Source organism: Hypanus sabinus, chromosome 3 (genome assembly GCF_030144855.1).
Source record: "Hypanus sabinus isolate sHypSab1 chromosome 3, sHypSab1.hap1, whole genome shotgun sequence".
Taxonomy (NCBI): Eukaryota; Metazoa; Chordata; class Chondrichthyes; order Myliobatiformes; family Dasyatidae; genus Hypanus; species Hypanus sabinus.
Genome location: NC_082708.1, coordinates 50328257 through 50353276, shown reverse-complemented (window position 1 = coordinate 50353276; position 25020 = coordinate 50328257). Strand labels below are relative to the sequence as shown.

The window sequence follows — 25020 nt, the reverse complement described above, 5'->3', positions numbered from 1 at the left end:
CACGGTTCCTGTACCCTACCATAACTTCCCTGTCTCATTGGAACATACCTATGCAGAACTCCATACAAATATCCCCTGAACATTTGCAACATTTCTTCTGTACTTTTCCCTGAGAACATATGCTCCAAATTTAAGCTTCCAATTTCCTGCCTGATAGCCTCATAATTCCCCTTACTCCAATTAAACACTTTTCTAACTTGACTGTTCCTATCTCTCTCCAATGCTATTGTAAAGGAGATAGAATTATGATCACTATCTCCCAAATGCTCTCACACTGAGAGATCTGACACCTGACCAGGTTCATTTCCCAATACCAAATCAAGTACAGTCTCTCCTCTTGTAGGTTTATCTACATATTGTGTCAAAAAACCTTCTGAACACACCTAACAAACTCCATCCCATCTAAACTCCTTGCTCTAGGGAGATGCCAAGCAATACTTGGGAAATTAAAATGTCCCATCATGACAACTCTGTTATTATTACACCTTTCCAGGATCTGTTTTCCTATCTGCTCCTCAAAATCCCTGTTACTATTGGGCGGCCTATAAAAAACACCCAGTAAAGTTATTGACCCTTTTCTGTTCCAAACCTCCACCCACAGAGACTCTGTAGACATCCCTCCATGACCTCCACCTTTTCTGCAGCCATGACAGTATCTCTGATCAACACTGCCATGCTCCCACCTCTTCTCCTACCTCCCTGTCCTTTCTGAAACATCTAAAACCTGGCACTTGAAGTAACCATTCCTGTCCCCGAGTCATCCAAGTCTCTGTAATGGCCACCACATCATAGCTCCAAGCACTGATCCCCGCTCTAAGCTCATCCACTTTGTTCACAATACCCCTTGCATTAAAATAGGACACATCTCAAACCATCGGTCTGAGCGTGTCCTTTCTCTATCACCCGCCTGTCATCCCTCTCATGCTGTCCACAAGCTTTCTCTATTTGTGAGCCACCCGCCTCTTTCTCAGTCTCTTCAGTTCGGTTCCAACCCCCCAACAATTCTAGTTTAAACTCTCCCCAGTAGCCTCAGCAAACCTCCCCGCCAGGATATTGGTCTCCCTGGGATTCAAGTGCAACCTGTCCTTTTTGTACAGGTCACACCTGCCCCAAAAGAGGTCCCAATGATCCAGAAAACTGAATCCCTGTCCTCTGCTCCAATCCCTCAGCCACGTATTTATCCTCCACCTCATTCTATTCCTATACTCACAGTCGCATGGCACAGACAGTAATCCTGAGATTACTACCTTTGTTGTCCCGCTTCTCAACTTCCTTCCTAACTCCCTGTAGTCTTTTTTCAGGACCTCTTCCCTTTTTCTACTTACGTCATTGGTATCAATTTGTACCATGACCTCTGGTTGTTCTCCCTCCCACTGCAGGATATCTTGGACACAATCTGAAACACCCCAGACCCTGGCCCCTGGGAGGCAAACTACCATCTGAGTTTCTTTCCTGAGTCCACAGAATCACCTGTCTGACCCCCTGACTATAGAGTCCCCTATCACTACTTCCTTCCTCTTCCCTTCCCTACACTTCTGAGCCACAGGGCCAGACTCTGTGCCAGAGGCATGGCTACTGTTGCTTTCCCCAGTTAGGCTGTCCCCCCAACAGTACTCAAACAGGAGTACTTATTGTCAAGGGGTACAGCCACAGGAGTATTCTCTAGTACCTGACTATTCCCCTTCCCCCTCCTGACTGTGACCCACTTATCTGTCTCCCATGGCCCCAATGTGACCACCTGCCTATAACTCCTTTCTATCACTTCTTCACTCTCCCTGATCAGGCAAAGGTCATTGAACTGCATCTCCAGTTCCCTAACGTGGTCCCTTAGGAGCTGCAGCTCGACACACCAGGTGCAGATATGGCCGTCCAGGAGGCTGGGAGACTCCAGGACCTCCCACATCTGACACCAAGCACAGAAAACCGGCCTCACACACATACTACTTCCCTTCTGCAAGTAACACAGGTAAACCTATCTCACCTCGTCCCGTTACCGCCTAAGCCCGTTGAGCCAAAGCCCTATCACTCTGCCTCCCTCTCGCTCCGCTGCCGGCTGGATGTGGCAGTCTTCTTTTTAAATTTCTCCCACTCTACTGGCTGACATCACTCGCCTGCGCAGTCTTGCCTCTCTTTTACCCCAAGCAGTAACATTGCCTTCGCTCCAGAAATCCTTAGCCATTCACCTGCGGCCTTCTTGCTCTGAATCCTGTAGCAAGTCTGATACCAGAATCTAACCTAGCCACAACATATTGATGCAGCTATAAAGAAGGCAAGACAGCAGCTATATTTCATTAGGAGTTTGAGGAGATTCAGTTTGTCCACTAAAACACTCAAAAACCTGTACAAATGTACCATGGAGAGCATTCTGACTGGCTGCATCACTGTATGGTATGGGGGGGGGGGGGGTGCTACTGAACAGGACCGAAAAAAGTTGCAGACTTGTAAAATGAGTCAGCTCTACCATGGGTACCAGCCTCCATAGTATCCAAGACATCTTCAAGGAGCAGTGCTTTCAGAAGGCGGCGTCCATCATTATTAAGGAAACCCACCACTTAAGACATGACCTCTTCACACTGCTACCATCAGGAAGGAGGTACGGAAGCCTGAAAGAACACACTCAGCAATTCAGGAGCAGCTTCTTCCCCTCCCCAACTGATTTCTAAATGGACATTGAACCCATGAACACTATCTCACTACTTTTTTGTTTCTGTTTTTTCGTACTACTTACTTTAACTATTTAATAGACATATATATATATATATATATATACACACACACACACACTTAATGTAACAGTATTTCTCTATATTTATCATGTATTCCATTGTACTGCTGCTGTAAAGTTAACAGATTTCATGACATACGCTAGTGATATTAAATATGATCCTAATACCAAGTGTGATACAATTCAACAGTGTCAAAATACATCCCCAGTCTCAGTTTAGTTTCACATTTACTAGAAGAGAGATAACCAATGGACAAAAATCTCTAAATGTTTGATAAAAATTAAAAGAAATGAGAGACAACTTTCCTGCTAGCATTTTGCTAACACTAAAAGTTCAAAGTAAATCTATTATCAAAGTTCATACTGTATATGTGGCTATATACAACCTTGAGATTTGCTTTATGGGCATACTCAATAAATCCAAATAGAATAACAACCATTATGGAATTAACTTGGGTGTTCAATCAGTGTTCAAAAGACAACAAACTGTGCAAATACAAAAAGAAAGAAATAATAATGTATAAGTATCAAGAACATGGGATGAAGAGTCCTTGAAACTGAGTCCAGAGGTTGCGGGAAGATTTCAATCATGGGATAAGTGAAGTTGAGTGAAGTTATCCCCTTCAATCCAAGAGCCTGATGGTTGAGGGGTAATAACTGTTCTCGAACCTGGTGGTGTGAATCCTGATTGCAGCAGCAAGAAGAGAACATGACCTGGGTGCTGGGGTTTCCTGTTGATGGATGCTGTTTTCCCACAACAATGCTTTGTGTAGATGTGCTCAGTGTTGGGGAGGACTTTGCCCATGATGGATTGGGCCGTATCCACTACTTATAGCAGCAGTTCCCGTTCAAGTGCATCGATGTTTCCATACCTCTGAAATGATAACACTGAGGAATTTAAAGTTGCTGCCACACTCCACCGCTGATTCTCTGATGAGGACTGGCTCATGGACCTCTGCTTTCCTCCTGCTGAAGTCAATAATCAGCTCTTGGCCTTGCTGACATTGAGTGAGATGTTGTTATTGTGGCACCACTCAGCCAGATTTTCAATGACAGTCCTATATACTAACTGGTCACCAGCTCTGACTCAATCTACGATAGTAGTGTCATCATCAAAAATACAAGTTGTTACCTTACATTCTTTGTAGTTTAATTGGCTAACTATGCTGATCTAATGTGAACCACACAGTGGTTTTCATAATTAATACTTTTGTGGGTGAAAAAAAACACAATTAGGAACATAATAATAATAAAAAACACAATAAATATCAATATACAGGATAGCTACTGTATGTGCATAGATTGACTGTATGTCCAGAAGTGACACAAGGCACAGAAGTGTCTGTATGTAAGGTAACAGGCAAGAATTGATAAAGTAGTGATGGTTGGGAGTGTGGAAGGATGGGCTGCTGGGTGGAGATATTGATCAGCTTACTGTTTGGAGAAAGTAATTGTTTTTGACTCTGGTGGTCTTGATGTGGATGTTACACTGCCTCCTCCCTGATGGGAGTGGGGCAAACAGTCCATGAGCAGGATGGATGGGATCCTTCATGATGGTACTGGGCCTTTTCTGACACCTTCCTGCATAGATGTCCTTGATGGCAGGTAAGCTGGTGCGAGATACACTGGGTAGTTTTGACTACCCATTGTCGAGCCTTCCTGTCCAAGCATTGATGCAGCTTGTTGGGAAGCTCTCTACCGTGCACTTGTAGAACTACGTGAGTATGGATGTGCAAAGTCCAGCTCTCTTCAGCCTCTCCAGAAAGCTGAGAAATTGGTGAGATTTCCTGAGTGGGTATGATGTGTTCTGGGACTATGACAGGTTGTATACGATATGCACTCCAGGGAGTTTGAAACTGCTGGCAGTTTTCACAGCTGTGCCACTGATATAAAGAGGGGTGAGAGTGGTGCAAGTTCTTCTGACGTCAATAACCAATTCCTTTGTCTTGTTGACATTGAGGAAGAAATTATTTGCCTGGCACTGGGCCTCAAGCTCTTCCACCTCCTCTCTGCAGGCCGTCTCATCGTTGTTGGTGATAAGCTCCATCACTGTTGTGTCATGGGTGCACTTAACAATGTGATTGCTCAGGTGGTTGGCCAAACAAGCCAATATCTACTCCAAACAAAGTGAGGAAAATATACAAACAGGATATTCAAAACATTTATCAAACAGAGTATTAGAAACAGCAGCCTGGACATTGTGGCAAATATATCAGCATTCAGTTCTGACAGGATTAAGCCTTGTTCAATCCTACATATGCATTTAATCATGAAAATCAAGGAAATAATGTTGGCAATTCTACATCCCCTGTCTATAAACTTAGTATTGAAATTACTGTAATTGTATGAATTAGGTGTTTTCACCCAATACAATTTCACACAATGGACAGATAAAATAGTTACAGTTACAGCTTTAAGTGAACCTTTAAAATAGAAATCAAAGCTGAACACCCTCTCTAATTCGATAAAGAAGAAAATAAAAGTTGAAGATCTCTTTAAGAAATAAACATGTTAGCATTTCTGCTTTTCTCTTTCATTGCCCACCCCTCCCCCAACAATTTGGGCATTATACGCTTCCTGCACAATTTAAGAAAGATAAATTGTATTACTTCCTTGTTTTGCAGTCTATGTTTCTCAATGAGGATAGTTTAATCTGTTTGACTGAAAAGCCTCCCTGTTTGATGCTTTATTCACAGATGGCAGAAGTGGCATAGTGAGAGCCAAATAAAAACCAAAGACAGATTAGTAGTGATCATTATTGATGGCCCTGTAAAGTGTCTGCGACAAATGAACACTTAGACTAATGATTAAAGCCTTTCCAGTGATCTAGAATTTCCTACCAGCAATGTCTCAAGACAAAAAGTTCATCTTATTGTAAAAATTGCATGAACCAAACTATTACTGTCCTTAACCAGTTCATTGCATGTTAATTCCAGTGCATTCTTCCTTTAACTGGCAATCTGATCATAAGAGAAAAAAAAATTATCATCAGGTTTCTCAGTATTGCATTCCAATGAATTCAATGATTCAGTCACTCTATGAATCAGCAATGGCTACCCAACTTTACATTTATGCACTAAAGGTTATAAAATGAAAAGTGAATTTTTTATGAGATTATTACAATTTATGCAGAGAGAGAAAATTTGCTCCTTTCAATTTTAATGAATTGGCAATTATAAATCAAATTGTTATTTCAATATTACAATGTGCTCCTGTACTTAAGTTGGGTTTCTACCATCCTTTCCCCCTTCTCCTGTTCTGTTCCTTCTTCGGCCTTGTAATGGTGCTTCTTCACATTGATTATGCTGCCCTGAATCAATTAAAGAAGAAATTCAGTGTCCTCATCTTCGATCCCCGCCATCTCAAGCTGAATTAAATAATTTACAATCCTATTATCTTGTTCAATCTTCAGCTGATTTTCTAACCAACTACTCCATTTCAAAATCCACCTGCCTCACCCTCTGTAATATTATCTGCTCCTGCAATTACTTCAGGCTTCATACCACTTAAGATTCATTTCTGTGTTCGTCACCCTCAGGCTCACCTGGAATTCTGGCATTTTTCACCTTCCCCTAACTTCAGCTCATCTCAAACTTCTTGCCTAGACTCCATTATTCACCAGCCTCCAGCAATTCTTCATTACTTCCATTCATCCAATTAAAAAGAATCTTCTATTAATCTCTCCATACTTCAATGCTATTTCTCTATCTTCTTATCTAGCTTCCTTTCTCTCTCTACCTTCTGCTCATACATCATTGCCTTTTTCGTTACTTATTCACTCACAGGACACGGACATTATTGGCAATCCCAACATTTATTGCTCGTAAGAACGTAAAACATAGAAGCAGAATTAGGTCATTTGGCCTATCAAGTCTGTTCCACCATTTGATCATAGCTAAGTTATTACCCCTCTCAAATCCATTTTCTTGTATTTCCCCATAACCTTTGATGCCCTATCAAGAACAAATTAACCTCCACTTTAGAGACTCCAATGACTTGGCCTCCACAGCAATCTGTGGCAATGATTTACAGAAGTTCACCAGCCTCTAGTTAAAGAAATTCCTCCTTATCTCTGCTCGAAAGGGACTTCCTTTTATTCTGAGGCTGTGCCCTCTGGTGGTGGACTCTCTCACTACTGGAAACATCCTCTCCATGTCCACTCTATCTAGACCTATCATTATTCAATAGGTTTCAATGAGATCTCTCTTTATTCTTCTAAACTCCAACGTACAGACCCAAAGCTATCAAATGCTCCTGATTTGTTAACCTTTTCATTTCTGGGATCATTCTCCTGAACCTCATATGGACCCTCTCCAATGCCAGCATATCCTTTCTTGGATAAGGGGTTTGCGGGGCTAGGCATAGCTCAAACACCATCTATAAATTTGCTGATGATACAGCCATTGTTAGCAGAATCTCAGGTGGAGACACCAGGGCATACAGGAGCGAAATATCCCAGCTAGTGGAGTGGTTTGCAGCAACAACCTTGCACTCAACATCAGACCGAAGAACTGATTGTGGACTTCAGGATGGCTAAGTCAAGGGAACACAAACCAATCCTTATAAAGGGATCATAAGTGGAGGGAGTGAGTGATTTCATGCTCCAATGTGTTAACATCTCTGAGGATCTAACCTGGTCCCAATATATTGATGTTGCTATAAAGATGGCATGACAGTAGCTATATCTCATTAGGAGTGTGAGGTGACTTAGTTTGTCACCTAAAACACTTGAAAACTTCTACAAATGTAATGTGGAGAGCATTCTGACAGGCTGCACCTCCTTCTGGTATGGGGGAGAGAGGGCTACTGCACAGAACCAAAGGAAACCACAGAAAGTTGTAAAATTTGTCAGCTCCACCTTGGACACTAGCCTCCGTAGTATCTAAGACATCTTCTAGGAGCAGTGTCTCAAAAAGGTGGTGCCCATTAATTAAGAACCCCCATCACCTAGGGATGCCCTTTTCTCGCTGTTACCATCAGGAAGGAGGCACAGAAGCCTGAAGGCACACACTCAGCAATTCAGGAATAGCTTCTTCCCCTCTGCCATCCAATTCCTAAATCGACATTGAACCCATAAACACTTTCACTTTTTTATTATTTCTGTTTTCGCATCTCTTTTAATTTAACTTTTTAAAATACATTTATATATGTATATATGTATATACACATATACACACACTTGCTGTAATTGATTTATTTTTTCTATACTTATGTATTACATTGTACAACTGCCACTAAGTTAACAGATTTCACAACATATGCTGATGATACTAAACCTGATTCTGATGTTGAAAGTTACTCACAATGCTCCGAACACAGGCTGACCAAAGCTTTATAAAGCTTCAGCACTACTTCCTCTCATATTTTAGTGCTCTCAAAATGAATACTAAAATTGCATTTGCCTTCCTTACTACCATCTCAACCTGCAAGTTAACCTTTAGAGAATCCTGCACTATGACTCCCAAGTCCCTTTGCACCTTGGATTTCTGAATTTTCTTCCTGTTCAAAACGTACTCTTCACTTTTATCCTTTCTACTGAAGTGCATGACTATGCATTTCCCTACCCTGTATTCCATCTGCCACTTCTTTGCCCATTCTTCTAATCTAACCAAGTCCTTCTACAGACTCCCTGCTTCCTCAACGCTTCCTGCCTCTCTACCTAGAACTTTGGATCATCAGCAAAATTAGCCACAGTCCCATCAATTCTGTCATCCAGATCATTCCTAATTGCCACTGATTCCATCACATTAGTGCAAAAGCAAAATTATCGTAGGTGCTGGAAATCTGACATAAACAGAAAATATTGTGGCTATTTGGTATGTCAGGTAGAATACATGGGAAGAAAAATAGTTTTGATGTTCTGATAAGGCGTGATTGAACTAAAACCTCATTACTCCTTATATCTCCTCAGATGCTGCCTACTCTTAAGTATTCCTGAATTTTCACTTTTTAATTTAACAAATTTAAATTTAACTTCACAGTTAAATGAAGTATAGATAAGGATGGTAGATTTACTCTCTTTACATTCCCTGCAACCATTGTGTGATCTGAACCTTTGCTTCTGGTTCAATGATTCAGAACTCTACTGTTAATTCCGTAAATTAACCACTGCACCACCATACATCAGAGACACAAGACACTGCAAATGCTGCAATCTGCAGCAACAAAACCTGCTGCAAGAACTCAGCAGCTTAAACTGCATCTGTGAAAGGAAAGGAATTGCTGGTGTTTCGGGTTGAAACACAGAAGAAGACACCACAAGAACAGGTCCCTTCAGCCCAAGATGCTGTGTCAGAATCTGATGAAGGATTTCAACCCTAGACATTAACAATTCCTTTCCTTCCAGAGATACTGCCCAATCCAGTGAATACTTCCCAAAAGTTGTTTGTTAATACCATGTCCTACTCTCTTAACACCCCTATATCTCCTAGCCAATCATCTATGTTGCTAGTGGCACTACTCATAAATTTCCTCATTAGTTCCCATCACCATCTAGTTATCCAATAAGATTGTCTACATTAATCAACTTCTGGTCATGTTTGATTACATTTACTACTTTGGCTTGATGTCTAATCATTACAACTTTGTAAAGCTTCTTGGATTTTTTCCTACAACAGTTATATGTAAGCACAAATTTCTGATTTTGTAGTATCTTCTTTTCATCAATTCAAATGGTCAAAGAAACCAACCTGTTCTATTAGAAAAGCAACAGGAACAATACTTGTTTTCATCTTTGTCTTTACTCCTGATCATTAGGTTTGGAATAGCTATCCCAGATGCAAACAACACTGTAATTCACCAGATATATCAGGAACAAGGAGGATTTATTTTCCTCAAAGTTTTTAAGACGTAAAGTATACAGCACAGAAACAGACCTTCAGTGCACTAGGTCCACATTGACCATCAAACACCCAATTACACTGATCCCACACACACTCAGTGGCCACTTTATTAGGCAAGTCCTGTGCTTAATGATCACGATCTTCAGATGCTACAACCCACCCACTTCAAGGTTCGGCACGTTGTGCATTCAGAGATATTCTGCTGTGGACCACTGATATAATGTGTGGTTGAGTTAATATTGCCTTCCTGTCAGCTTGCACCAATCTGGCCATTCTCCTCTGACCTCTCTCAATAATGAGGTGTTTTCACCCACAGAACTGGATGTTTTTCTTTTGTTTTTCACACCATTTTCTGTAAACTTTAGGAAATGTTGAATGAAAATCCCAGGAGATCAGCAGTTGCTGTGATACTCAAATTGTGCTTGTATCAAGTATAAGATACAAGTGGTCCAAGTACAATCTATGGAAAGCCATCTCCTGTGTGAAGTGGCAATTATGGACCAAACTTGAATCACTGAAGAATGCTCAACAACTCTGCAGGGCTTGAATGCTACTGCCTCTTACAAAGTGAAATCAAGCAATATAGGTGACATAAAGGCTTTGCTTCCAGGTGAACTCAATGCCTTCCGTGCTCACTTTGACCATCAAAACATGGAGGAAAGTTCACAAACTCCCACATCCCCTGAGGATTCTGTGATTTCTGTCTCTGAGGCTGACAAGAGAGCACCCTTCAGAAGGGTGAACCCACAGAAAGCATCTTGCCAAGATGGGCTACCTGGCTGAGTATTAAAGATCTGTGCTGATCAACTGACTGGAGTGTTCACTGAGATCTTTAACCTCTCCCTTCAGCAGTCTGAGGGACCCACCTGCTTCAAACAGGCTTCAGTTGTACCGGTGCCTAGGAAGAATGTGGTAACCTGCCTCAATGACTATCATCCAGTAGCATTACATCTACTGCGATGAAGTGCTTTGAAAGGTTGATGATGAAACGTATCAGTTCCTGCCTGAGAAGCGACTTGGATCAGCTCCAGTTTGTCTACCAGAGCAACAGGTCCACAGCAGATGTCTTTTCATTGGCTCCTCACTCAACCATAGAACATCTGGACAGCAAAGATGCACACATCAGGATGCTGTTCATTAACTACAGCTTGGCATTTAATACCATCACCTTCACAAGATGAATCAATAAGCATCAAGACCTTTCACTCAATAACTCCTTGTGCAATTGGATCCTCAATTTCCTCACTTGCAGACCCAAGTCAGTTCAGATTAGCAACAACATCCCCAGCACAATCTACAACACAAGCGCAGCACAAGGCTGTGTGCTTAGCCCCCTGCTCTACCCACTTTACATTTATGACTGTGAGACTAAGCACAGCTCTAATACCATATTTAAGTTTGTTGACGACACCACTGTCGTAGGCCGAATCAAAGGTGGTGATGAATCAGCATATAGGAAGGAGACTGAAAATCATAACAACAACCTCTCACTCAATGTCAGATAGACCAAGAAACTGATTACTGACTTCAGCAGGAGGAAACCAGTGGCCCATCAGACAGTCCCAGAAGGTACAGCCTCAAGACTGAGGGGTGACCCTTTAGAACAGAGGTAAGGAAGAATTTTTTTTTAACTAAAGAGCTGTAAATATGTGGAATGCTCTGCCACAGACTGCAGTGGAGGACATCCAAGCATATATTTAAGGCAGAAGTTGGCCATTTCCTGATCAGCCAGGGCATCAAAGGATATGGCAAGAAGGCAGGTGTAAAGGTATGAATGGGCCATGATGGAATGGTGGACAGACTCAGCAGACTGAATGGCCTAATTCTGCTCCCATGCCTTATGTTTTTATGCCATTAAGTGCCATTATGAAGTCAGCATGGCAGCTCCTCTATTTCCTTAGGAGTTTACAAAGATTCAGCATAACATCTAAAACTTTGACAAACTTCTATAGATGTGTGGTGGAGAGTATATTGACTGTTTGCTTCAAGGCTCAGTCAGGAAACACTAATGCCCTTGAATGGAAAATCTGACAAAAAGTAATGGTTACAGCCCAGTCCATCACAGGTAAAGCCCTCCCCACCATTGAGCACACCTACACAGTGCACTATCGCAGGAAAGCAGCATCCATCATCAGGGACCCCACCACACAGGCCATGCTCTCTTCTCACTACTATCATCAGGAAGATGCTACAGGAGCCTCAGGACCACACCACCCAGTTCAGGAACAGTTATTAGCTTCAGCCATCAGGTTCTTGAACCAGAGGGGATAACTTCACTCACCCCATCATTGAACTAATCCCACATGTAGACTCACTCTCAAGGACTCTTCATCTCATGTTCTCAATATTTATTACTTGCTTATTTATTTATTCATTTTGTATTTGCACAGTTTGCTGTTTGTCCATTCTGCTGAGTAATGTCTATCATTGATTCTATTGTATTTCTTGGAAATACAGTGAATGCCCACAAGAAAATAAATCTCAGGGCTGTATATGGCAATATGTATGTACCATAATAATAAATTTACTTTGAATCCTACCTGGCACCAGCAAACATTCCATGGTTAAAATCACTTAGAAATCTTCTTCTCCATTCCGATGTTTGGTCTGAACAGCTGTACCTCTTGCATGTTCTTATGCATTGAGTTGCTGCCACATGATTGGCAAGTTAGATATTTGCATTATCAAGTAGGTGTAACAGGTTTACTAAATAAAATGGCCACTAAGTTTATTTCTCCCCATATTCCTATCAATTGACTCTAGATTTTACTCTTTACATATGCACTATGGTTAGGGTTAACCCACAAGGGATAATAACCGTTACAAACGTTTGGGATGCTGAAGGAAACCAGAGCACCCAGGGGAATCCCTCTTGAACACTGGGAGAATTTGCAGACTGAACACACCCAGTCAGGTTTGAACCCAGGTGAGTTACAGTTTCATTGGTTGCACAATTGTTTGCCTGCTCTAATTTAACATTTCATTATTTTACTGGATCCAAAGTTGTGAAATGTTTAATAAATTGTGCCTTTTGCTTCCAGTGTTTGGTTGCTCAGGAATTTCATACAGATGGTACACATTCTGAAGGGAAAAAAACTGCAACGATAAGATTTATCTCGCCTGATGAAGGGTTTTGGCCTGAAACATTGTCACTACCTCCTCCCATAGATGCTGTCTGGCCTGCTGAGTTCTGCCAGCATGCTGTGTTTTTAATGATAAGATTTACTTGCTTCTGGCATCAGTAAACTCCACACTTGCTATTTTTTGTTTAAAATAATCCCTCTGGTAGATTAAAAAGAAACTATTTACTAGAATGCCTGTAAAAACTTTAATAGTGTTTATTTTTGCTATCATAGTTATAATTTAGCAACATTAGTTGGAGGCAAGCTGAGAGTAGATCTATTTGTAGAATTCACCCCAGTTGATACTGACTACTTTTGTTTTACTAACATATTTAAAAGGAAATGTTACAAGCTCAGTATCTCCAATCAAAAGAGGAAAAGTGCAGAATTTAATATTTTACATAGTTCTTCCCTTGTTATAACATTACTAATTTACCTTCTCTCATCATCTACTCTGGAAAAGAAAACATAAAGACAAAAGGTGATCATCACAAATGTCAGTATTTCCTTTACTGTGTCCTTTACTAAGTTAGATATGGCCTTTGTGGCTAAAGGGATCAGGGGGTATGGAGAGAAAGCAGGTACAGGGTTCTGAGTTGGATGATCAGCCATGATCATACTGAATGGTGGTGCAGACTCGAAGGGCCGAAGGGCCCACCCCTGCACCTATTTTCTATGTTTCTATGTTTAGTGACATTAAGTATGCAGCTAGCACAGATGAGAAACGTACTGTCATTATGTGGCATGTATGTGAGCAAAATGTGGTTTAAACCAAATGCTCAGGAAGTCATGCATGAACTAGTAAATGTTCTAATAAATGTCATTGGGTTAGCTCTGCCTCAGAACGGAATTAGGCAGAACAGATATGTATAACTTCACCAAATTTACTTTCCAGATTGTTCAAGCACTGATAGGTTCAATTAATAATGGGCACTAGCTGACAAGGTTACCCCATTCAGAACATTACTGATCAAATCTTTATGGTAAGTACATTATTTAGATTAAAATCATCCCAATCTGCTGGAAGGGTGTGAACCAAGGTTAACAAACTCTTCTAGGCCAATGTCCAGCACTAAGACCCTAATTGCATTCACATGGGTCCACTGAGCAGGTGAGATTGCTTCAATATTTGTTGAGACATTCTCAAAATAACTGCTTGATTCTAACCTCTGTCATATGCATCAATTACCAGGAGAATAGAGGAAAAGATTCAAAGACTCCCTGTAAAAAGTTATATCCCCATGAATCTTGCAAACCCCTGACATGTGAGCATTACAGTGGAATGGGAGCATTACAGACAGTATTGAGAACCTCCAGTCCTTGCAGAAAATCTCTGGATAACCAATGGAAAAGGCACATCCCCTCACAAAATACCCATTCGTGGAAAAGGTTCCTACATTGGACTCATAAGTCATTTCAATACCCACAGAATGTAAGCTATTACCCCTAATGGGTACTGTGTAACGAGATGTTTCTTTGAAAAGTATAACTTATTTGAATTGTACTTACAAAAGTATAAGGTTGTTATAGGGATAAACTCCCACTACCTATTAAATGCGTGTGTCTCAAATAGCCTCTGCCAACCAAGTCCAGCTCCTGGTCTTCACGTATGGCCCAGCAGAACCGTTTCTATTGACAGGAGAAGGGCAAAGGTCGGTTACAGGCGCCTTTACTTTGGGCAGACGGGGTTCGTTAGTCGTGGTTGGTAGCTCATCTAGGAGAAGAAAAACTCGGATCTCAAACCTCCGCTGCCTTGCGGCTCTACCCACTCACGGAAGACTTCGGAAAAACCCAGAACTGGAGCCCATAAGGCTCCTGCGTGAGTTCAACGCTTGACTGACAAACCCTGCAACGCCGGTGGTGCCAAATTGCATCGGTCTCTGCCAATCATCTGGATTCATCCGCTGTATGGGGCGGGAGGCAACAGCTTGCTCTCCATATCATACTGTCCTGGCCTGGCTTGTGTATCACGTAAACATCCACGGTCAACCCCATCAATGGACGGCCTCAGATTTACAGAAGGACTCACTTTAAATTCACGCCCTCGATCTTTGTCCTGCTCCTTCGATTTATGTTATTGCTTGCAGCTTGATGTGGCACCCAAACCTCTAGAGAACGTTACTGAAAGCTGTTGCTGTAAATCTTCTAGTGTTGTCCAGTGAGAAAACGATGAGATACTATACTATGATAAACAATGATTTATGATGTTTTAGCACCGATAAGTGATGAGCCTACGAAGAAAGATGAGTAACCCTGTGTTGTGAATGTCACTTTGATTTTCTTTAGTATTTCAAAAGGTGATAAACTGACTGGAAGCTACGCTTCCTTTGTTTAACATGTACGATTTACGTGAGTTAAATCATTTTGGATTCATAATTTTTCCAGATGGAGCATTTGTAAGGATCACCAACATTTCATTTCAATATTTGAATCCTATAATTTAGGACTGGCAAAAGAAAACTTCATTGGCAAATGGGCATCCAATCCCGTCACTAGGAAAATAAATTATCTGCTTTTACATTCTGCAGGGATTTTTTAAACTTTAAAAGTTAAATAATTAATTGCCTTGGCGCAGTCTGACTATATATTTCAGTAATAGTCGGACTATCCTCTGACCTTGCCGCCTGTGTTCCACACCAATACTCTCCTGATCCGGCCTCGGTACCTGAAAATGAGCGCTTGTCAGTGACAGCTGAGCCTCCGTGATGCAGCGCTAAGGCCTCTTTCTACCCAGATAATTGGCCTTTCTGTTTGATTGTCAGACGTCCAAATAGATTTAATATGCTTTAAATAAATTAACATTTTAGAACATATAAAACCTACAGCACAATACAGGCCCTTCGGCCCACAAAGCTGTGCCGAACATGTCCTTATCTTGGAAATCACCTAGGGTTACCCATACCCTTCTATTTCTCTGAGCTCCATATACCTGTCCAAGAGTCTCTTAAAAGCTTCTATCGTATCCGGCTCCACCACCGCCGCCGGCAGCCCATTCCACGCACTCACCACTCTCTGCGGAAAAAACTTACCCCGACATCTCTTCTGTACCTACTTCTAAGCACCTTAAAACTGTGCCATTTCGTGCTAGCCATTCCAGCCCTGGGAAAAAGCCTTTGACTCTTATCATCTTATACACCTCAATCAGGTCACCTCTCATCCTCCGTCACTCCAAGGAAAAAAGGCCGAGTTCACTCAACCTACTCTCATAAGGCGTGCTCCCCAATCCAGGCAACTTCCTTGTAAACCTCCTCTGCACCCTTCTAAAGTGATAACAAATGTTTACATACAGAAAGTACAATAGCTCAAGCGCTTATCATTTTTCAGGGAGTCCGCGAACATATTAGCGCCCCCCCTGAGGGAAAGCTAAGAGACAGATGCGAAGTGCATCCAACCGTCCCCTTCAATAGGTTAGTGCTCCCCCCAGCCCCCCAAAGGCGAGTCCAGTGGCGGAGAGAAAGATCAGATTTTGTCCTGTAGGATATACCGAATTTTCACATTCAACGCGCAAGAGGTCTGAGGTATAAACGGGAAAATCTGCAGATGCAGCTAGGCAGTTTGTCCGTTGTTTTAGAATGGCCAAAGTAACTAAATTAACACAATTCCTCATCGTCTATATTGGAAGTTCCTTTATATCACCGAAGCATATTTGTCTGATTAATAATCTAGCCATTTCAAACAGTTGTTGTGATGAAGGTACTGTCAGGCATTCAGATCGGGAAAGTGGGAGTTCAAGCCTTTGCCTCAGCCTAAACTGAGCTCAACTCGGTCGCACTGGTGCTATCAACCGCTTGAGTATTCCTGGGTCCTTATAACACAGACTTGCAAAGAAGTTGTAAAAAGAGGTCAGTTACAAGCGAACTGAATAGAAGGTGAAACCGCGCCGAGTACAATGGTTTACTGATTCTGGTGGTGAGACTGCATCTGAAACAAAGAAAAACACAAACTGATGTAGGAATTCAGCAGGCCGAGCAGCGTGTGTGGTGGAAAGGTGACAGCTGACGTTTCTCTGTTTACTTATATGAAGCTTGCCCGAGAGGACACCGGCGTAGGGACCGGTTCGACGGTTGGCCCCTTGGGCGAGCCACCACGGAACGTACAAAAATGCCTTAGAAAATGCAGCGGCATGAAGAGGAGAGGGGGATGAGAGAAACTGTAAGAATTGTCCAGATTCTATAACACGATACGAACTGCTGTCAAAACACAGCAAACGCGCGGCATCTATGGATGCTCACTGATTTGAAAGTATACGCAGTCACCACCACGGAAGGCCACGCAGTATGTGTGGAGTAACAGCAGTTCACATGGGTGTTCATCCACAAATGGTGGTCGACCCAGTAATTCCTGTTTTGATTTCAGATTTCCAATGTCTCCTGTGAGAGTTCACGGTTTTAAAACTATGACAATGGCTTCGGAATAATTCATTTAGAAACAAACAAGATGACAGGTGGAATTGGAATATAACTTTTCACCAGAACTTTTTTTAGAGTTGCATTTAATACAGCTAATAACAAGATTACTTCGGAATGTAACTAAATATATTTTAAAATGCTAATGCTTTACGTTGTGTTAATTAATATAATATGATCCGCAGGTGGAGTTGTGTTTAAAAAAAAACTCGGATTTAGTTTTAACAGCGAAATGGCATAAATAGTTTCTAGAGCAACAGGCTAAGGGTATCATTTATAAATTAAGAAGTTTATGGAGGTAAATGTCATAAAGGCGAGGACCCAGAGCACACACACAAGATCCTACGACACAAATCACAAGAATCTGTAAAAGCAGCGATCAGACAAGAGCTCACAAAAACAGCGAACCACTAAGGTAAAAAGTAAAAGCCAGCGTTCTCTCCGTGGAGTAGGCGGTCAAAACCCAAAGCTGTTGGATAGAATTAGCTATCCCGATCACTACCAAAGATTAACACCGCCTTTCAGAGTAGTTGATGTTACCAAAAAAGTTCTTCTAAACGTATTAGTTATGTCAATAAACTTAAACTTCACTCTCTGAATAAACATCCCTCTCCACAGGATATTAACTTTAAAATGCCAGTGTGATCAACGTTAGATTGTATAGAACCGGATGTAATATCAGTGCCGTTAATCGTCTGCATGGATTTGATGACTAAAGAAGCTTGTATGCAGGTTGTCGCTATTTCTAAAAAAAACAAATATCACATCGACTTGAATTAAGTAGAAAAGACCTGCCTCTATAACGTGATGGATTCAGAGATCCAGGTAGTCATTAAAAGATTTAAAACTTTTCACCATGATATGAGATGATTAACAAAAAGAGACAGAAACAGGCGCCCAAACGGAGCCCATGAGTAAGTGAGTACTGCGATTGCTTGTACTGAGCCCGTCTAGGAACAGAAAGAAAATAACAACGGCGCGAGGGGCTGCCTGGTATGAAACGTGGCTAGGATGAAGATATGAGGGGCTGGGGTGAAATATTTTTCGTGCCTTTACCGTTGGAAAGACAAGTTTCCGGATGCTCGCTCCTAGACAGTCCAGATTAACGCGCCGGCGAGCCGCCGACCTGCTCCCCGAAACTGAGCTCTTCCCATTCAGCAGCCGTGAAAACGGACAGCCAGCATCCTCCGGGCTGTCCGGGTAGTCCGAGCTGGTGGAGCTGAACGACTCGGATGAGATCTTCCTCGCAGACATTCTGGTCAATCCTGCATAGCAGTCCGTAAAGGTGCCGAACCCGAAGCTCTGCTCTGCCCCGCTGGTTTCGGCTCATCGCCCGAGCCTCAGAGCCGTCAGTGCCAGTTCGCCCGAGCTCTCTGCTCTCCGCTCTCCAACCTCCTTCACTCTTGCTTCTCTCCGAGAACAAACATTTTAAAGCTGACGGTTGCCGCGATCACGTGTCTTCAGACGTCGTTAATGCCGCCTCAATCATTCCCACAGCATACGGAGACATCGACCCAGGACCACGTTCAACCTTAGCCCGCGCACACAGGTCCGTGCTAGATTTTCGAACACATTGGTTTCCTCCCACGCAGGGACTGTTTGATATGGTCTCAACAACACTACAAAGCAGAAATGCGACATACAGAGGCAATGCTCAGGAGGAAGATTAGCGAGCAGTTTGGTTGCAAGATCTGATGTTGACTTTAACGCGAGGGTATAAATAGTAGACGGGAGAGGGCACTGCGTATACATTGTTATACAATCACCACGGCTCATCTTTAGGGTGAATTTCATCGAAAGGATTACTAATGTCGGATGGGAACAATAATTCTGTTCAAATCAGTCAGCTCCACAGCCCTTAGAGACTGCTCCTTCATTTCTTCGGCGGGATGCCGTTTGCTGAAGTGGACAAATGCTGTGAAAGTGACCTCAGATGGAGGAGCTTTGGGAAATGTTTTACTGGTTTTTTTGTACACTTCTGCATTCATGTAGCTCAGCGGAAATGTCCAAACTCGCTAATTGCTGGGCTTATTAGAGCTCAAACAGCTAGGTTTAATTCGCTTTATTCCTTCAGCGAGGGCCGATTTTCTTGTAGAGTCTGTTTGTTCCAATTAGAGTGGCTGTGTGTATTTTATCCCATAACTTTAATGAAACCGAATAGACTGGGGTTAACAGAATAAAGCGCCGCGAGGGTGAAGAATTCCCCAGTGTGTTAAAACTGAGAATTTCCTCCAGTAATAAAGCAGTGGTGGTTGAAGAAGTGGAAACAAGCGTGATGTGCTACAGAAGGGGGAGCGCCAATGATTGTGATTAGGTTCATTGAATTGTTCAAGGCAGTAAAGAAATACAAGTGAAAACGCCCACTGGAAACAAACTGGTCAGGAAAACTGTAAATTGGCAATGGCGGATGTCTGAAAAGTTACTTAAAGCCGCAAACCAAAAGTATTCCCATAAGGAGGATATTAAGTAGCCAAAACTCGAGCCCTCTACATGATAATGGGGAAAGTTTAAAATAAAAGAACAGAAAAGGCTTAGACAAGCACCAGATTCAGATTACAGGGGAAAAAAAACAGCTGTACTGAACAACAATTTCCATACTGAAACTTACGGAGATTTATTACGGTTTTAGAAGGCCACAAATTATAATTGTAAACCAAACAGGATAATAATTCTTTTCATCAACATCCAAAATAAAAGATTATTAAAGTGGAGGCAAAAAACAAAAAACAAGTATAGACTGAAGGTTTGATCGGCTCACTGAAGAAATATAATATTCTTCACAAGAATATTATAATAGATGTATTTAAAGGGAACTGGATGGATAAGAGATATTGGATAAAATAAAAACAGCATGTTACAAAGTAGGAGGTTACTCAGCTTGGATAAGAACTATCATTGCTGAGGGAAGTTAGAACAGAAGTAGAAGAAAATGACTAAACATGAGAATCTGCAGATGCTGGGAATCCAAAGCAACACACACAAAATGCTGGAGGAACTCTGCAGGTCAGGCAGCATCCACAGAGATGAATAAACAGTCAATGTTCCCGACTGAGACCCTTTCTTTAAGGGGGAAGATGCCAGAATAAAAAAAAGGTGGGGGAAAGGGAGGGAGGACTAGCTAGATGGTGATAGGTGAAGCCAGGTGGGTAGGAAAGGTAAAGGGCTGGAGAAGGAGGAATCTGATAGGAGAGAAAAGCGGACCATGGGAGAAAGGGACGGGGGGAGGGGGAGGTGATGGACTGGCAAGGAGAAGTAAGGCCAGAGAGGGAAATAGATAAGAGAAGGTGAAGTTACCAGAAGGAGACATGTTCATGCCATTAGGTTGGAGATGGGTTATGAGGTGTTGCTCCTCTGCCCTGGAAGTGGCCTCATTGAGGCAAATGTGGGGACCATGAAATAATGTGTCAGAATGAGAATGGGGATAATAATTAAAACAGTTGGTCACCGGGAAATTCCGTTTTTCGTAGGCCGCATCAGGAGCACCAGATACATTAGACAGCCCCAACAGATTCACAGGTGAAGTGTTGCCTCACCTGGAAGAAACGTTTGAGGTTCTGAATGGAGGTGAGGGAGGAAGTGAATAGGCAGGTGTAGCATTTCTGTCACTTGCAGGGATATGTGCTAAGAGGGAGATTAGTGGGGAAGTTGAATGGACAAGAAGATCACTGAGGGAGTGATCCCTGTGAAAAGCAGAGAGTTGGAGGGGGTGGGTAAAGATGTGTTTGGTGATAGGATCCCATTGAAAATGGCAGAAGTTGTGGAGAATGATGTGTTTAATGTGGAGACTCAGGGGGTGGTAGGTGAGCACTAGTGAAACTGTTAAGGTGGTGGAATGATGGAGTGAGTGCCGATATCTGGGGAATGGAGATGTGGGTGAGGGCAGTATCAATGTGGGTGAAGGAAGGGAAATCCTGTACTTTGGAGGATATCTCAGGTGTAGTGGAAGTGAAAGCTCATCCTGAGAAGATATGCGGTAGAGGCAAATGAACTGAGAAAAGGAAATAGCATTTTTACAGGAGACAAGGTGGAAAGACTAGCCATGAGAGATGGTAGGTTTATAAAATGTCGTTAGACAATTTGTCTCCAGATATGGAAACAGAAAGATCAAGAAAGGGAAGAGAGGTGTCAAAAATGGAGCAAGTGAATTTAAGGGTAGGGTGGAAGTTGCAAGCAAAGTTGATGAAATTACCAAGCTCAGCATGGATGCATGAAACAGCACCAATGAAAAGGTAGGCATAGCTGAGGCCCAATGCCAGTGACACTGGCTACCTCTTGGGTTTGGAGAAAGTGGGAGGAGCCAAAGGAGAATTTATTTAGGATGAGGTCCAGTTTTGTCAAATGGAGGAGGGTGATGGTGGAGGGGGACTGATAGGATCTCTTGTTGAGGAAGAAGCAGAGAGCCTTAAGGCCTTCCTGATGGAGGATAGAAGTACACAGGTACTGGACATCCATGGTGAAAATGACCAGGGTGTTGAACATTGTTGAGGAGATTGAGAGCATGTAAAGTTTTGCAGATGTAGGTGGGAAGGGACCAAGGGGGATATGATAGGATTGAAATATGTAGACACGAGTTCGGTGGGGCATTAGCAGGCAGAGACAATGAGCCTTCCTGGACAGTTAGGTTTGTGGATGTTGGGTAGGAGGAGAAATGAGCAGCACAGAGCAAGGGTAAGTGTGGGGAAATGACTAGTCTTCCTCAGTGTAGAAGTGGTACTAAATAACTTGAGTGATAAACATTGCTGATGTAAAATTAATGGCAATCACCATAAACAAAATTATTCTCACTTTGACAAGCACAAATTAATAAGGATACAAATACTGAGTGAATTCAATTATATGAAGTGTTTGCAGAAAAGGAGATGAGGGGACCTGAGAGGTATTTGAGATTATTTTTAATAGATCATGCATGGAGAAATTACTTCCTCTGGCAAATGGATTGCTAACCAGAGGTCAAAGAATTTAGAAAGAAGAGAAAGATGGCAGGAGGCAAAGAGTGAGAATAAAAGGGGGCTTTTCTGGTTGGCTGCTGGTAACTAGTGGTGTTCCACAGGGTCATTGTTGGAACCACTGCCTTTCATGTTATATCAATAATTTGGATGAAGGAATTGATGACTTTGTGCCCAAGTTTGTGGATGATACAAAGATAGGTGAAGGGGCAGGAAGTGTTGAGGAAGTAGGGCATCTGCAGAAGGATTTAGGCAGATTGGGAGAACGGGCAAAGAAGTGGCAAATGGAATATAGTGTAGAGAAGTGTATAGTCATGCACTTTGGTAGAAGAAATAAAGGCATATTTTGTAAACAGGGAGAAAATTCAAAACTCAGAGGTCAAAGGAATTTGGAGGACCTCATGCAGGATTCCCTAAAGGTTAATTTGCAGGTTGTGTAGGAGGTTGCTGTTATTGAGTGCTGATTCATGGTGACCCTACGGATAATGTAGTTCTCCATAAGGTTACCACAGTAAGATAAGGAAGTAGAGTGCCAGGCCTTCCTTCTGCACAGACACTGTCCACTGCCCATGTTGGGAACCAGCCAGATTCGAACTCAGGACCATCTGCTTTGAATTCCAGTGTTGATGCCACTACACCACCAGCCAAACCAAGGAAGGCAAATGTTGGTATTCATTTCAGGAGGATAAGAAAACAAAAGCAAGGATGTAATGCTAAGGCTGTAAGGCATTGGTCAAACCATATTTGGAGTATTATGAGCAGTTTTGGGCAACTCATCGAAGAAAAGATGTGCAGGCATTGTAGAGACTCCAGAGGAAGTTCACAATGATCCCAGGAAAAAACAAGGTTAACATATGAGGAGTGTTTGTTGGCTCTGAGCCTGTACTCACTGGAGTTTAGAAGAATGGGGTAGGGGGAAGAATCTCATTGAAACCTTTTGAATATTAAAAGGCCTAGATAGAGTGGATGCAGAGAGGGTGTTTCCTGTAGTGAGAGAGTCTAGGACCAGAGGGCACAGCCTCCATGAGACATTGGAACAGAATTAGGCCATTCAACCCATTGAGTCTGCTCTGCCATTCCATCATAGCTGATCCCGGATTCCACTCAACCCCGTACACTTGCCTTCCTTCTCACCATATCCTTTAATGTCCTGACCGATCAAAAAATGATCAAATTCTGCATTCAATACATGCACAGACTTGGCCTCCACTGCAGTCTGTGGCAGAGCATTCCACAGATTTACTACTCTCTGGCTAAAAAAAATTCCACCTTACATCCGTTCTATAGGGTCACACCTCAATTTTGAGGCTGTGCCTTCTAGTTTTGGATACCCCACCATAGGACATATCTATGCTGTCTAGCCTCCGAATAGAGGGGCATCATTTAGAACAGGGATGATGAAAAAATTCTTTTGCAAGAGAGTAGTGAGTCTATGGAATTCTTCACCACAGGCAGCTGTGGAGGTTAAGGCATTGGGTATATTTAAGGCTGAGGTTGGTACTTGATTAATCAAAGTGTCAAAAGTTATGAGGAGAAGACAAGAGAATAGGGTTGAGGTGATGGCGATTCCATCTGCCATGATGGAATGACAGTCACGGTCCCAATAGTTAATTCCCTATCTTTCGCCTAATTTCCTTTGATTGTGCCATGGTTCCGACTGTTAATTTCCCATTTGCTTCTAATTTTCTTTGATGACAGCACACCTGGTTTCCATCAAGACCTACAGCACAAGAATCCCAGCGTTACAACCACTAGTTGCTAGATCATTGGTCTTGCCTGTGGTAATTAATGTTTCAGGCTGCTTAGGACCATGTGTTCTAAGTTTTGCTCCAGTTTCAAGGTTTACCTATGAAACTCTGTCTCTCTGTTTGCTGTTCAACGTTCACATCTGCGTAAGCATCCTAACTCAATCTCTGTGCCTGTGTCCTGCACTTGGGTTCGCTTCATTCGCTCATTACAACAGAACGATCTGGCCACAATGGACCCAGCAGACACGAATACCCTGCAACAAGCCCTCACCAGCCAGGGGTCCTTACTGGGTCTGCATGGTCAACTTCTCCGAGATGTCATGGAGAACCTCCGTTCCCTGTCTGCTAACGTAACGAAGATTGGTGACCAGGTGGATGTGTATCCACACATTTTACCCCATCTACTCCTGGAAATCTGTCTAACCAGCCCAGACAGCCTGTAGTGGCAACCCCCAACGTGTCAGCAACACCCCTGCCAAGAGAGCCGCATGTACTTGAACCGGAACACTACACTGGGGATTTGGGGAAGTGCCGGGCCTTCCCTCTGTAATGCTCCTTGGTGTTCAAACAGCAGTCATCCACGTACTCCACCGATAAGTCAAGAATAGCTTATATCATGGGGTTGTTGCAGAGAAATGCCTTACCGTGGGCTACAGCTGTCTCGCATAATCAACTGGATATCTGCTCTTTCCCCACCTTTATCACGGAAATGAGAAAGGTCTTTGACCACCCTGTCCGTGGTAAAGACGCCGCCAAGCGGCTACTCACTCTTCATCAGGGCTCACGCAGTGTTGCCGAATATTCTGTGGAGTTCCAGGCATCAGTGGCTGACTTGGGGCGGAACAATGAGGCACTCCAAGGGGTATTTCAGTGACATGTTGAAAGACGAGTTGGCAGCAAAAGATGACACCAACAGCCTGGATTCATTGATCTCCCTAGCCACCAGGTTGGACAATCATCTTTGAGAACACCATAGAGAAAGAACTGGTCGTCCACCACCTTTGGCCACTCCACGGCACTCATTACCCTCTCCCACCAGCATGAGCCTCTCTTCTCCTCCCGCTCCTAGAATAGCTTCCAGCCCGGCCGTTTCCACCACCCCGGAAGAGGACCCCATGCAGCTGGGACGGAACTGTCTTTCTCCCACAGAGCAACTCCGGAGATTGAGAGCAGGGGAGTGTCTCTATTACAGCCGGTCCAGCCACTTCAGTGCTACCTGCCCCTTTTGGTC

At 42.7% G+C, this 25020-nt stretch overlaps 1 protein-coding gene across 1 annotated transcript in view; it reads right to left on the bottom strand.

The window, feature by feature from the left end:
* gucy1a2 (guanylate cyclase 1, soluble, alpha 2) overlaps nucleotides 1-18496 on the bottom strand; it is a 162791-nt gene extending 144295 nt beyond the window's left edge. The window contains exon 1 of the mRNA XM_059963306.1: nucleotides 18152-18496. Within this exon, the coding sequence (XP_059819289.1) occupies nucleotides 18152-18349 (198 nt within the window). The 5' untranslated portion in view covers nucleotides 18350-18496. The remainder of the gene's footprint in view (nucleotides 1-18151) is intronic.
* Between the last annotated feature and the right edge of the window lie 6524 nt (nucleotides 18497-25020).